Below are 14918 nucleotides of genomic sequence, written 5' to 3' on the forward strand. Positions count from 1 at the left end.
ATGTATGGAACGTGTCTTGCATCTAGGTTTGTAGCAGGGATATGCTGTCTCATACATCCTACATCCTCCCTCCACAACCTATTCTAGTTCTGTCACAGGCGTTTCCTACCCCATGAAAGGCAGGGCCTCCTGTGAAAGCAGCAATGTGGTCTACAAACTTAGCTGCAACCACTGTGCAGCATTTGACTACTAACAAGCTGTCAACTACATAGGCAGCTACCGACGGACTGTGGCCAAGAAGCTGCCTGACGACCCAGTTGCTGAACATGCCACCCAAGGTGATGTGCTTCACTGTAATGGCTACTTCACTGACTGAACTACACATGTGGGTACTCTCTCTGTAACATATCCTTCGTTCCCATAACCCCCCTGTCATCAACCTTCACTGGGCTCTCTCCTTCATCTGCCTATCTACATGTACATCTCTACGTCTATGTCTGAACTCTGCAAACCATTGTAAGTGCATGAGAGAGCCCACATCTCGTTGTACCAGTTATTAGGGCTCTTCCCATTCCATTCACACATGGAGCACAGGAAGAATAATTGTTTGAATGCCTTTGTGTGTAATTATTCTTATTTTGTCCTCATGATCCCTATGTGAGCGACGCATAGGAGGTTGTAGTATATTCATAGAGTTGTTATTTAAAGCTGGTTCTTGAAGCTTTGTTAGTAAACTTTCTAGGGTTAGTTTACATCTATTTTCAAGAGTCCGCCAGTGTAGTTTGAGCAGTATTCTAGAATTGGTCACACCAGTGATTTGTAAGCAATCCCCTTTGTAGACTGATTGCACTTGCCCAGTATTCTACCAACAAACCAAGATCTACCCACATGTCTTACCCACAACTAAGCCTGTGTGATCATACCATTTCATATCTACAAAGTGTTACACTCAGGTATTTGTATGAGTTGGCCAATTCCAACTGTGACTCATTGATATTATAGTCATAGGATACTATGTTTTTTTTGTTTTGTGAAGTGCACAATGTTACATTTCTGAACATTTAAAGCAAGGTGCCAAACAAAAATTCGGAGTTACTGTTAATATTGTCCATGAAGTCTAATATACAATATGAACACCAAGGGTCCCAACACACTTTCCTGGGGCACACCTGAAGTTACTTCTACGTCTGGTGATGACTCTCCATATACAAGATCTGTTCAAAAAATTCCAGAACTTTTTTTTACCTCATCTATCATTGCAAATCTTTATCCAATCAGTGGTGTTTCCAACTTTGGAAATAAAAAAAAAAAAAAAAAAAAAAAAAGAAAAGAAAAGTCTGCAGGGCCAGGTCTGGAGAGTACGGAGGATGAGTCAGCACAGTGATTTCGTTTTTTGTGTAGCAGTCATGCACCAACAGGGATGAATGTGTGGGTGCACTATTGCGATGCAAGAGCCATGATTTGTCTCGCCTCGTTACAGGCCATTTCCTTCTCACATTGTTTTAAAGATGTTGCAACACATCCTGATAGTACCATTGACTAATAGTTTGTCCCTGTGGCACGAATTCATTGTGGACTAATCATTCAAAGGAAAATAAAACTATCAGCATGACCTGATGAGCTTTTTTGAATCTTGGAGAAGTTTTCCCGACTCATTGTGAAGATTGAACCTTGTTCTCAACATCATAACTGTAGGCCCATGTCTCATCACCAGCTATGATTATTTTAAGGAACATCTCATTCTTATTTGCAAGATCCAAAAGCTCTTTGCAGATTGCAAGGTGAAGGTCTCTTTGCTCTTGAGGCATGAGCCATAGGACAAACTTGATGGCAACACAGTGCATTCCAAGAGGCTGCATAAAGATTTCATGATATGATCCAATTGAAATGTTACATTCTTCTACAGTCTGTCAGACAATCAGTCTTCGATTGGCATGCACAATTTTATTGATGTTCCTGACATGAGCGAGGGTGGTAGACATCAAAGGGTGCCCTGAACGAGGGTCACCTTGAACTTCCACCTGGCCATTTTTAAATTGTGTGAACCATTTATAACACCAAGTATGGCTTAAGCACTCATCACTGTTGGCTTTCTGCACCATTTGGTGAGTCTCTCTAAAGGTTTTCTTGAGTTTCACACAAAATTTAATGCAGATGCATTGCTCCTCTAACTCCGCCATCTCAAAATTTGCAAACAGTGTGACACAATATTCTACTCAATACAGTGCTGTACAATAACTAACAGACTTGTAAGTATGAAACTGCCAGCAGTTATACATTAAACACAGGCATGTGCAGGGATGCCAGCCGCATTTCGCTCCAACACACCATTGGTGCAAACTTATGAATGTTGCAGAATTTTTTTAACAGACCTCATAAGATAACATGATGCATCCTCCCTGCCAAAAAGTCCTCAATCCAGACACAAATTTCACTCAACCAATTTGGCCATGCTTTTGAGAATAAATGTAGATTGGTACCAAGTCGAATGCTTTTCAGAAATCAAGAAATACTGCATCTACTCGACAGTCCCAAACCAAAGCTTCGAGTTTTAACAATTTCAGCTGTTTGTTATCATCACCCTTTTCAGTGGTACAAGGGCTAAATTGAGGCAGTCCTCCTGGGTTTTCCTTTGTAAAGGAACATTTGAAAACAAGAGTTAAGCATTTCAGCTTTTGCTTTGCTACACTCAGTTTCAGTTCTTGTCTCATTTGTTAGTGACTGGACAGTAACTGTGTCACTAATAGCCTTTACATGTGACCAAAATTTCTTTTGGTTTTGTGGAAGAACATTTGACAGTATTCTGCTACAGTAGTGTCATGGCCACTGATGTGACATCCTCAAAGAGGTCAGGTCTACTTGTTGCCATTAGATCCAATATATTTCCGTCATGAGTGGGGTTCCAAACTATCTGTTCAAGATAGTTTTCAATTAAGGCATTTAATAATGTTTCACAGGATGTTTTATCGTGTTCACCACTAAGAGAACTGTAATTTTCCCAGCTGATAGTTGTGCTTGTCCGAGAAAAAGTGTGAATTTTGCCGTGAAAAAGAAAAATTGTGACAGTTGTAAGGATGAAATTACAAAGTTTAGCGAACGGGTGGCTAGTTTACAATTTATTATCAGTTCCTTGAAGATGGATATCAAGAAACTTAAAGAAGAAAAAAGTGAACGGAACATGAAAAACTCGCGCCATGAAAGTACGAATATGTCGGAGAATTGGACGGAAGTGAAGTACAAAAGACGCAAACAGATAATACAAGATACAGAAAACGGCGAAAGAAACATAAATATAGTGAACGAAAATTACTTTCAAGCACTTTCGACTACGGATTGTGAAAGTGAAGTTAACAGTGCGAGTGTACCATGTGGAAAACCAAACGACTTTGTGAATAAGGTAAAACATGGAATATTTCAGCAGCAGTTAAGTAAAAGATCATATGCAAAAGTGCTCACGAAAAATCTTCTACCGCTAAGCTGCTCTACTGAGACAATATCGACATGTGTTAGCAAACAAGACACAATAAATAGTACCAAACAAGACTTCGCTTACTGCAAAGGTAGGCAGGAAACAGGCAATCTCGGAACAGTAAGTACCGGTAAAATTGAACTGTATGCTGACAGCCAAGGACGAAATACAGCCGCTGAATTTCGGCGTACAAGTAGTCAGAATTTTAGTTTTAACTGTACAATAAAACCAGGAGCAAAATTCAGTGCTGCTACGTCAATGAGTCAAGAAAAAATTTCCTCATTGAGCAAAAAGGACTTTTCCATCTTCCTGGCGGGATCAAATGATATAGCTAGGAACGAAAAAAACGATCTCTTAATCTCGCTAAAAAGAAAACTGTATGAGCTGAGAGGAACAAATGTTATTGTTTTTTCAGTGCCACACCGTTACGACTTGATGGAATGGTCCTGTGTAAACAAAGAAATTGAAACTGCAAATAAAGAGATGCAAAATATTTGCAAGCGGTTTGAAAATGTAACATTTGTGAACATCAGCAATTTAGGGAAAAGATTTCACACAGCACATGGTTCCCATCTAAATGTACTTGGAAAAAACGTAATAGTAACAAAAATTTTAGAACTTGTAAATAAAATCTCAAATGTGCAGTGTGATGATAGAAAAGTCATACCTCTCATGGACAGGAAGTGTGTGTATCCTGTAGAATCCAATGTGAAATCTGATGTCAGTGAAGCTACACCCCTCCAAGACAAATGTGAAATTTTATTAATGCAAGTGAACACTCCAAATGTTAACAATTCACAGAAAGGCACAGCAGTTATAGAACAACAAACACCAGAAATAAGTGAAACAGCAGCAGCACCATCATTATCAGCAGAAGCAGCAGCAGCAGCAGAACCAACAACGACTGGAGCAGCAACACAGCAATGCTTAAGGAGGAGCCAAAGGAAAAATACATCTGTGTCATTCAGTGATAATTTTTTATGGTTTCAAGCCAAGAAGAAAATAAAAATGTGAAAAACCAGCCTGCTAATTCACAGATAAGTCACAACAACATCCTATTTTTAAACATTCAGGGTCTTGAAAATAAAGTTGAAATTCTGGAGGAGTCATTGCCACAGAATAAGTATTCTTTCTTATGTCTATCAGAACATTGGCTTAAACCGGAACAAATACAATACTATGTACCAGAAGGTTATAAATATGGAAACAGTTTTTGCAGATGTCAGTACCGCAATGGTGGTACTGTTATCTATGTTTCAAATGAAATAGAGTGTAGAGAACTAGATCTTAGTTGGGCATGTGTAGAGAAACACTTTGAAATTACTGGGATCATATGTGATATGATGAAAATTATCATAGTATGTATCTACCATTCCCCTGACTCAGATGATAAAACTTTTTTAGATAATTTAGACAGTGTACTCTGCTACATAACGAAATGGAAACAGTATGTAACTGTAATTGGGGGAGACTTTAATTCAAGCTTTGATGTAACATGTAACAAACCCAGTGTAAATAAGTTACTGAATATGCTAAGGCAGCACAACTTCCATCATGTAAATTCAGAACCAACAAGACTACAAGCGTGCTTGGACAATGCTTTTGTCAACTGTGCTCGTGATATGTACTCCACCAAGGTAAAGGAATTTGTTTTCTCAGACCACTCCATGTTAACGGTAGAGTTAAGACATTTTATAAAAGGGGATGAGAGCAAGGCTGCACAAAAGTTAACAAAATCTAATACCTTAATATTAACAAAACACAATCTCATAAAACTAACACACCAGCTGAACATAACAAACTGGGACAAATTATTTCAAAACTGTGATTCCAGTGCCCAAACAGTTTATGAAACATTCCACAATTACTTAACAGATATTTTAAAAGCCCATCTTGTTCAAAAGAAATACCATAAAACAAGAAAGGGTAAATTTTGGTACACCAAAGAACTGGAGAATCTAAAAAATAAGCTACTGCTGTTGAAGCGCCTTGCCAAAGTAAACAATTCTAATGAAATTAAGGACCTCGAAAAAATCACTAAGAAACAGTATAAGAAAGAGTTGCAATTGGCGAAACTAAGATACAACACAAATTTCATAAGAAATAGTAAAAACCAATGCAAAACAGCCTGGTCAGTAATTAATACTATTAAAGGTGAAGTCAGAAACTTCGACAAGACAGTCCCAATACCAGCAGATACATTCAATAAATATTTTGTAAGCTGTGCTGATGATATCAAAAAGCTGATCAGTAAACCCAATGTAACATGTATAGATTATCTGAAGAGAGCAAACCTAAATCATAATAGGGCCAGATCATCATTGAAACACTTCAAAGAGGTATGCCAACATGAAGTTCTTAAAATAGTCAAAGAAATGAAAAATTCATACAGTACAGATATTTTTAATATGTCAAACAATCTATTGAAAGAAATCATACATTACATTGCAGCACCATTAACATATGCTATAAACCTGTGTCTCATAGAAGGGTTTTTTCCTGATCCTCTCAAGCTATCCAAGGTAACTCCAGTCTTTAAGAAGGGTGTCAAATCAGATCCTGCAAACTACAGACCAATTTCACAAATTCCAGTACTAGGAAAAGTGTTTGAAGGCATAATATATAAGCAGATGTATGAGTACCTAGAACTAAATGGTATGTTAAGTGCATCACAGTTTGGTTACAGAAAAGGAAGTTCAGCTATACATGCCATAGAGCTCTTAGTCAGAGACATTCTAGCAGCATTTGAGGACCATGCGCACGCACAGGTAACCTTATGTGATCTGAGCAAAGCTTTTGACTGTGTTGACCACTCACTTCTGCTCTCTAAACTTGAGTACTATGGAATATGTGATAAAAGTTTAAAACTCATCAAATCATACCTCAATAAAAGGAACCAGGTGGTGAGTTCAGGAAGTCATCTGTCAAACATACTCGAGGTTCAACATGGAGTGCCACAGGGATCTAAATTGGGACCACTTCTTTTCCTTGTACACATAAATGACTTACCAGGAAATATAGATGTAAAGACATATATGTATGCAGATGACACAACTTTTCTATCTGTAAACCATGTACTTGATAACCTTGTAAGTGATATGAAATTGGCAAAAGAAAACGCAACATCATGGTTTAATGCCAATGGTCTGCTATTAAATGAGGAAAAGACCCAGAATATGTGGTTCAGTCTATCAAAGACTACAAAAATAGAAAAACAAAAGGCAAAGTTTTTAGGTATTGTACTTGACAACAGTCTAACATGGAACTCTCATGTTGATCACATAGTGGTTAGGTTGTCAAGAGTTATATATTTGTTGAAGAGACTGATGTGTTGTGTGACATTTGAGTACGTAAGGACAGCGTACTTCGCCTTTTTTCAATCTGTTTTAAGGTATGGGTTAATACTCTGGGGAAACAGCAGAAAAATAAATGAAATTATGGTGATCCAGAAGAAAGCAATCAGAGTAATGGCTAAGGTAGATAATAGAACACATTGTAAACCATTGTTCATTAAATATAGAATTTTAACAGTAATTAACTTATATATTCTTGACAGTGTTAACTACATACTTGCTGAACTACCTAACTTAAGTGTAACAAATGAAAGGCATGGCTACTATACAAGAACGTGTACTTCTCTGCTGTTGCCACAAAATAGATTAGCTAAAACTAACAATAGTCATAAGTATATGGCAATTAAAATATATAACAAATTGTCTAAAAATGGGTCAATCAAGCCTGACAAATTATTTAAAGATAATGTTCATAACTTCTTGTTAACTAATCCATTCTATTCATTAGAAGAATTTTTAGAAATGCGCAATATCAACTTAAATATGTAAAAATTTATTTTGTAAAATTAATAGGTTAAGTGAACTGACGAAGTCTATTGCATGTAACAATGCTGAATGACTAATAAAGAATCTGAATCTGAATCTGAACTAAGGTGCAGTGACTGGTGGGGGCAATAGGATAATCCAATTATGATTTTATGCCCACCATTGATACTGAATCTTGCCCAAACAGTCTCACATGCAACTTCAGTTTTCATCTCAGTGGTTTTGAGTTTCTTGTAGACTGTGACAAATACATATACTTCCGATATGCACTTAAATTTTCTCCAAAAATATTACTGCTCTCCCCTTTGCTGCTCACACTACAATCCTACACTTGCCTTATCCTACTGCAACCATGTTCCTACACACTCCCACTAGCAGCACTAGCATCTTCTCCCACTGCTATCCTACACCCTCCCTTCCACACTCCTCTTATGTACCCACACTACCTACCTCAGCAAGATTGTTGCCCACCACAGACCCACAGACACAGCTGCAATCAGATCTTAGTGCCCAGGGATAACAGTGGTTTTGCAAGCATGAGTTGTGCTTATATGAATTTGTGTTTTCTACTTCTAATGAAGGATGTAGCCCAAAAGCTGAAAATTTCTAGCTCCTCTTTTTTTTTTTTTTTTTTTTTTTTTTTTTAGCTTGTCCACAACAAACACAGTGCCTTCTCTGTATGGTGAGTAACAACCTGTCCATTCGATATCACTGTTATTCCATATTGGACTGTCAATTGTTTCATTGCCACTGGCATTTCCACCTGTAATTTCTCTCAAGAGTTACTTGTGAATAGCATCACAGGGGTGATTGTTGATGAAATATGATAAACTGACTCAGTGGGGATGAAATCAGTGAAGATCCAGAGACATGAAATAGTGCAAGTTACCACCATTGAGAAATGCTAAACCCGAGGCATTGTCCTATACGCTTATGGTCAAGTCGAATGTTTGTGAAAAGCAGGAATCTGACTTCAAGTCCTGGTCAACACAAATTGTAATTCTCACAATACAGTCATTATTTTTTATATTACTGTGCCTTAAACTGACTTTGAATACAATAGATTCCTATGAAAGTGTAGGAAATTAAACACACTACAGATGTAAGACATTGTGCATATAATGTATAAGCCTCAAAGAACATTAACCTAATGAAAGCAATAACTGAAAAAAAAAAGTTTAAAGAGAACTTGAAAATGAAAATAAAACTATACGTACTCCACTAATTTTTAAAAAGTTGAAAAGTTTGAGAAACTTTGGCTATGCATCCATGACGATTTTGTAAGCTCACAAATGCAAGCTGATCTCTATAGGTAGTAGTAATTTATAACCAACCAACAGTTACATTTGAGTCACACATCACACAACTATTTGACATATCTCTTCATGATTTTTTGTTGTAATTTTTCAAAATGTGACACTTTTTGCCGTCTCTCTCTTTCTGATCAGTTACCAGTACTATTGTGATAAGTTGACAGATCCCTTATCATCACTGCTCTGGCACTAAAGATCTCATTTATTGCACTCAAGCAAGCATATCATCATCAGCAACAACAGTGCTTCATTAAATTCTTAATACTCTCATTTTCATCTGCTTAACTTCTTTGTTTCAGTTGTATCCTTATCTGAGACGTGTATGTGTGTATGAAAAAGGAACAGGAGTTATAATTTATAACTCTTTCTTCCTCTTCTTCTTATCCTTATATTTTGTAGAAGCAGTTGGAGACTCCAAGAACTTGAAATATGATCCTGTTGTTCTTATATTTGAATTGGTTCAGTAATAACTTTATTTTTCATTATAGTTAATGTGTGTATTTTAGTAGCTTTCCAGTTCTGTTATTGTTTTCAATGAACAGTATTGTTTTGATTTTGTTATGTACATTAAATGCTACAAAGCAGTATTCAGCAGAGTTGTACTAGCTGCTAAAAATGGCAAATAATACATTCACTCTCCAACACAGAAACAAGCCAAAAACAGTATGGTCAGTTGTTCTGTCGGAGTTAGGAGCAAAAGTGAAAAGATGAGAGATTCTGAAAATTAGATTTGAAAATGATATTATAGTAAGCCCTATTCAGAAGTCCAATTGTTTGAATGAATTATTCTTAAACATAGTCCGCCTACATAGCATAGTAGTCTGCCTCCATAGCATAGCGGTAGTGTTACTGCCTACCACACAGGAGGCCCGGGTTCGATTCTCGGCAGGGGACAGCGTGTTGTGTGGCCTTCATCATCATTGACTCGCAAGTCACCGACATGGTGCCAACTAAAAAGGACTTGCAATACGGTGGCCAAACTCCCCTGAGTGGGGCCTCCGGCCAACAATGCCATATGATCATTTCCATTTTTTTCTTAAATATAGTAAACCCGGACAAGGGTGCCCATACTGGGGGGGGTGGGGGTGGGGTGGAGGGGGGGGGGGGGTGAGGGAATGGGAAAAAAATAGGTAGTCAGATCTTTTTCTTTCAAGAAAATGATTTAACGGTTGTTATTACTCAGGTTAACAGGGTGGGAACTGGAACTTTTTTATGGCTGCTTACAAGTCTCCATTTCTCTTCCAAAACATTAAAATACTCCATAACCCCACCTAGGTCTAGCTCACCCCTCCCCCTTACAAACTATCATAAGGGTGCCCTTGAGCACAGATGTAAATGTGGCAGCCTAGCAAGACAAGAAAATTTCATAAGCTTGGAAAACAACAAGAATACATATTTTAACAAGTTGTAAAACTCACCCAAAGAGATTTGAAAAATGAAATATTGTCTTTAATAAACAGAAACTGATCTTGGTAGGATGAGACACCTGTATCTGTAACCAAGAGTGTGTATGATGTCATTTCACTTCCAGTATCAATTATTGTAAAATTAGTCTTTTGAGCAGGGATTTTGCCAGATAAATTGAAATATGCCAAGGTAAAACAATTCTTCAAAAAGTGATTGATGGAAGATATGGGGAAATGCTGGTCTATCTCTGTTATGTTGGTGTTCTCTAAAGTGTTTGAACATATTGTAGCAGAACAATTTCAAAAACTTCTTTCTATAAATGACACAAGTTTGAAAAACGAGATTGGATTCTAACAACAAAAAATACTGTAAGTGCCCTCAGTGAGTTTACTCAAAATGTATGCTACTCGTTATATAAGGGCAGAGTGCTCACTGGAATATTCTGTGTTCTTGACAAAGCATTAAATTCAGTGAATCACTCCTTACTTCTGCACAAATTACAGGTAGATGGAATCAAGAGACACTGCTCTACAGTGTTCAATTCTTACTTAACATATAGGAAACAAAAAGTAATTCTCATTTCAGATTCAAGCAATTACTAGTTTGAAATTCAAGCAATTACTCCTCAAAGTGGGAAGCTGTTTATCAAAAAGTTTCACAAGGTTTGAAAGCAGGTCCCTACCTGTTCCTTTCCCAAACAAATGACCTACCAGAATGAGATTTTCACTCTGCAGCGGAGTGTGCGCTGATATGAAACTTCCTGGCAGATTAAAACTGTGTGCCCGACCGAGACTCGAACTCGGGACCTTTGCCTTTCGCGGGCAAGTGCTCTACCAACTGAGCTACCGAAGCACGACTCACGCCCGGTACTCACAGCTTTACTTCTGCCAGTATCTCGTCTCCTACCTTCCAAACTTTACAGAAGCTCTCCTGCGAACCAAGCAGAACTAGCACTCCTGAAAGAAAGGATATAGCGGAGACATGGCTTAGCCACAGCCTGGGGGATGTTTCCAGAATGAGATTTTCACTCTGCAGCGGAGTGTGCGCTGATATGAAACTTCCTGGCAGATTAAAACTGTGTGCCCGACCGAGACTCGAACTCGGGACCTTTGCCTTTCGCGGGCAAGTGCTCTACCAACTGAGCTACCGAAGCACGACTCACGCCCGGTACTCGCAGGAGAGCTTCTGTAAAGTTTGGAAGGTAGGAGACGAGATACTGGCAGAAGTAAAGCTGTGAGTACCGGGCGTGAGTCGTGCTTCGGTAGCTCAGTTGGTAGAGCACTTGCCCGCGAAAGGCAAAGGTCCCGAGTTCGAGTCTCGGTCGGGCACACAGTTTTAATCTGCCAGGAAGTTTCAAATGACCTACCATTTGCTATTGATGTTCATTCAGTTTTATTTGCTGACAATACATCAGTTATAATTGAAAAAGAAGTGCCTGGAAGACTCCCAGAAAGTGTTAAAAATACTTCAGAAAAATTTGAATCTCAGTTACATTAAAATGGACTAAAACTAAGCACAACTACACCAAAATGATGCAATCTGAAATTAAATCAGTGGAATAGAGTGAAATAAAAATAACAAAAAATTATCAGGATATCACAGAAGCAAACCATGTAAAGTTCTTAGACCTAAATCCTGATAAAAATTTAAATTGAATGGTAAATGTGCACTGCTTAGCAAACAAACTGAATAGCTTAGCATTTGCAATTCATATTTTGTCAGGTGCGACAAATTTAGGCACCAGAAAGATAGTATATCAGTGCTGTTTTGAGTCAGTTATTAGTTGCAGCATAATCTTGTGGGGAAATTCAGAAAATATCTCAAGGCTCCTAGTATAACAAAAGAAAATACTTAGAAATGTGTGTGTTGCCAAATGATGGAAATATTGTCAATCACTGTTTGAAACTTTAAAAATATTATCCGTTTTCACTTTTACATGTATGAGGTCTTGATTTCTGTATGCAAGAGCCAACATACATTTGACACTTATGATTCCCACACATCTGCAGCACTAACCACACAGATTATTTTAAACTTCCAACACCCCATTTCAAACACTACGCCCAAACACTAGAGTATTTGGTGTTAAAAATTTTCAATTTAATAAGAGACAGTGATATATTTTACATGGAGCTTGGTTTATTGAAAAGATTCCTCTTTACTTTTCTGATGGAAAAGTCCTATTATTTTCTGTTATTTTGCTGATGATTTCACTGAGGAGAGTTTCACAAACTGAATAAGAGAATTATATATTTTATTTTTTTTTTGTATTGAAAACTATAATAAGTATTTGTGTAGCTGTATCTCAGAGAGTATACAAAATAATGAAAACTTTTGTATTTCTCCTAAAATATTCTTACTGTAAAACTTGACATGTCTCCTATACATCACATTAAATGATTTGAAAATTGTATGTAATGAGACGAATAAATCACATTTCACACTTCTTTTGCAGTGTAAGTGTGACTTCTGCTGGGTGTGTCTGGAGAACTGGAAGAAACACAGTTCAGCAACAGGTGGCTATTTTCGTTGCAATCGTTTTGAAGCAGTGCACAAGGCTGATGAGCGGCAGGGGGCTCTTATCACTGAGGTAAGGACAAAAGTGTGAAAAGTGTTTTATGTCCAGACACTGGAAGTTGTTTCGTAGAACTGATGCTAGATAAAAAATAAATAAATAAACTGTCTAATAACTGCAGTATTACATGTTTTCTTTAATTGCTATGAAAGTGAAAGGTGACCAAAATAGAAGATTATTTCAAGTGAATCTACACTCAAAGGAAGGTATGCAATGGTCATTAATGAGAGAGACATTTGTGGCTCAACAGATTAGGCAAGGAAATAAATCAACACCTCAGGCCAAAAGAGAAGCAAAAGAACAATGTTGTTTTTGTGGTCTTCAGTCTGAAGACTGGTTTGATGCAGCTCTCAATGCTAATTTATCCTGTGCAAGCTTCTTTATCTCCAAGTAACTACTGCAATGTACATCCTTCTGAATCTGCTTACTGTGTTCATCTCGTCGCTTCCATTTATTTACACCTTCCCCCCCCCCCCCCCCCATTCCCCCCCTTGCTACCCTCCAGTACTAAATTGGTAATCCGTTGATGTGTTGTACCATCCAATCCATTCTTGTTGTCAGGTTGTACCACAAATTTTTTTCTCCCAATTCTGTTCAGTACATCCTCATTAATCACATGATCTACCCATCTAATCTTCAGCATTCTTCTGTAGCACCACATTTCAAAAGCTTCTATTCTCTTCTTGTCTAAACTGTTTATTGTCCATGTTTCACTTCCATGCATGGCTACACTTCATACAAATACTTTCAGGAAAGACTTCCTGACACTTAAATCTACATGTGATGTTAACAAATCTCTCTTCTTTGGAAATGCCTTTCTTGCGGTTGCCGGTCTACATTTTGTATCCTCTCTACTTTGACCATCATCAGTTATTTTACTGCCCTAATAGCAGAAATCATCTATTACTTTAAGTGTCTCAGTTCCTAATCTGATTCCCTCAGCATCACCTGATTTAATTCAACTTCACACCATTGTGCTCATTTTGCTTTTGTTGATGTTCATCTTATGTTCTCCTTTCAAGACACTGTCCATTTCATTCAACAGCTTTTCCAAGCCCTTAGCTGTCTCTGATAGAATTATTTTGTACAGTCTCATCAGCAAACCTCAAAGTTTTTATTTTGTCCCTGGATTTTAATTCCTACTCCAAATTTTTCTTTTGTTTCCTTTACTACTTGCCCAACATACAGATTGAATAACATCAGGAATAACCCTTTCACTCCCTTCTCAACTACTGCTGTCCTTTTATGCCCATCAACTCTTATAACTGCCGTCTGGTTTCTGTACAAATTGTAAATAGCCTTTTGCTCCCTGTATTTTACCTCTGTAACCTTTAGAACATGAAAGAGAGTATTCCAGTCAACATTGTCAAAAGCTTTCCCTAAGTCTACAAATGCTGTGAATGTAGGCTTGCCTTTCCTTAACCTACCTGTTATGAGAAGTCATAGGGTCAGTATTGCTTCGTGTGTTCTTATCTTTCTCCTGAATCCAAACTGATATTCCCTTAGGTCAGCTTCTACCATTTTATCTTTTCTTCTGTAAAGAATTCATGTTAGTACTTTGCTACCATGACTTATCAAAGTGATAGTTCAGTAATTTTCACATCTGTCAACACCTGCTTCCTTTGGAATTGGAATTATTATATTCTTCTTGAAATCTTAGGGTATTTCACCTGCCTGAGACATCTTGCCCATCAGATGGAAGAGTTTTGTCATGGCTGGCTCTCCCAAGGCTGCCAGTAGTTCTGATGGAACGTTGTCTACTTCCAGGGCCTTGGTTCGACTTAGGTCTTTCAGTGCACTGTCAAACTCTTCACACAGTATCATATATCCCATCTCTTCTTCATCTATGTCCTCTTCCATTTCCATGATATTGTGCTCAAGTACATCTCCCTTGTACAGAATGTCTATATACTCCTTCCAGCTTTCTGCTTTTCCTTCTTTACTTTGGCCTTGTTTTCCTTATGAGCTCTTGATATTCACACAGGTGGTTCTCTTTTCTCAACAGATCTCTTTATTTTTCCTGTAGGTGGCATCTGTCTTTCCCCTAGTGATATATGCTTCTAAATCCTTACATTTGTCCTTGAGCCATTCCTACGTAGCCATTTTGCAATTCCTGTGAATCTTATTTCTTAGCCATTTTTATTCCCTGAAAATTGACTTCAAAAGTTGTGGTCATAATTTCATTTTTTCATAGCAAACAGTCGTAATAATTGTTTTTGACTTTTATTCTATAATTCTGCCAAGATAACAGACTTGTCAGGAAATTAGGTTATTATGATTCAGTATGCATAATGCAGTTGTGAACTTCTTGGTAGATTAAAAGTATGTGACAGATCGGGATTCAAACTTGGAATCTTGCCTTTTGTGGGTAATGC

The 14918-nt window shown here is 37.6% G+C and overlaps 1 protein-coding gene across 1 annotated transcript in view; it reads left to right on the forward strand.

The window, feature by feature from the left end:
* LOC126416252 (ankyrin repeat and IBR domain-containing protein 1-like) overlaps positions 1–14918 on the forward strand; it is a 567140-nt gene that overhangs the window by 366163 nt on the left and 186059 nt on the right. Inside the window, exon 11 of the mRNA XM_050083876.1 lies at positions 12424–12558. Within this exon, the coding sequence (XP_049939833.1) occupies positions 12424–12558 (135 nt within the window). The remainder of the gene's footprint in view (positions 1–12423; positions 12559–14918) is intronic.

The sequence above is a fragment of the Schistocerca serialis genome, chromosome 8 (assembly GCF_023864345.2).
Source record: "Schistocerca serialis cubense isolate TAMUIC-IGC-003099 chromosome 8, iqSchSeri2.2, whole genome shotgun sequence".
In the NCBI taxonomy this organism is placed as follows: Eukaryota; Metazoa; Arthropoda; class Insecta; order Orthoptera; family Acrididae; genus Schistocerca; species Schistocerca serialis.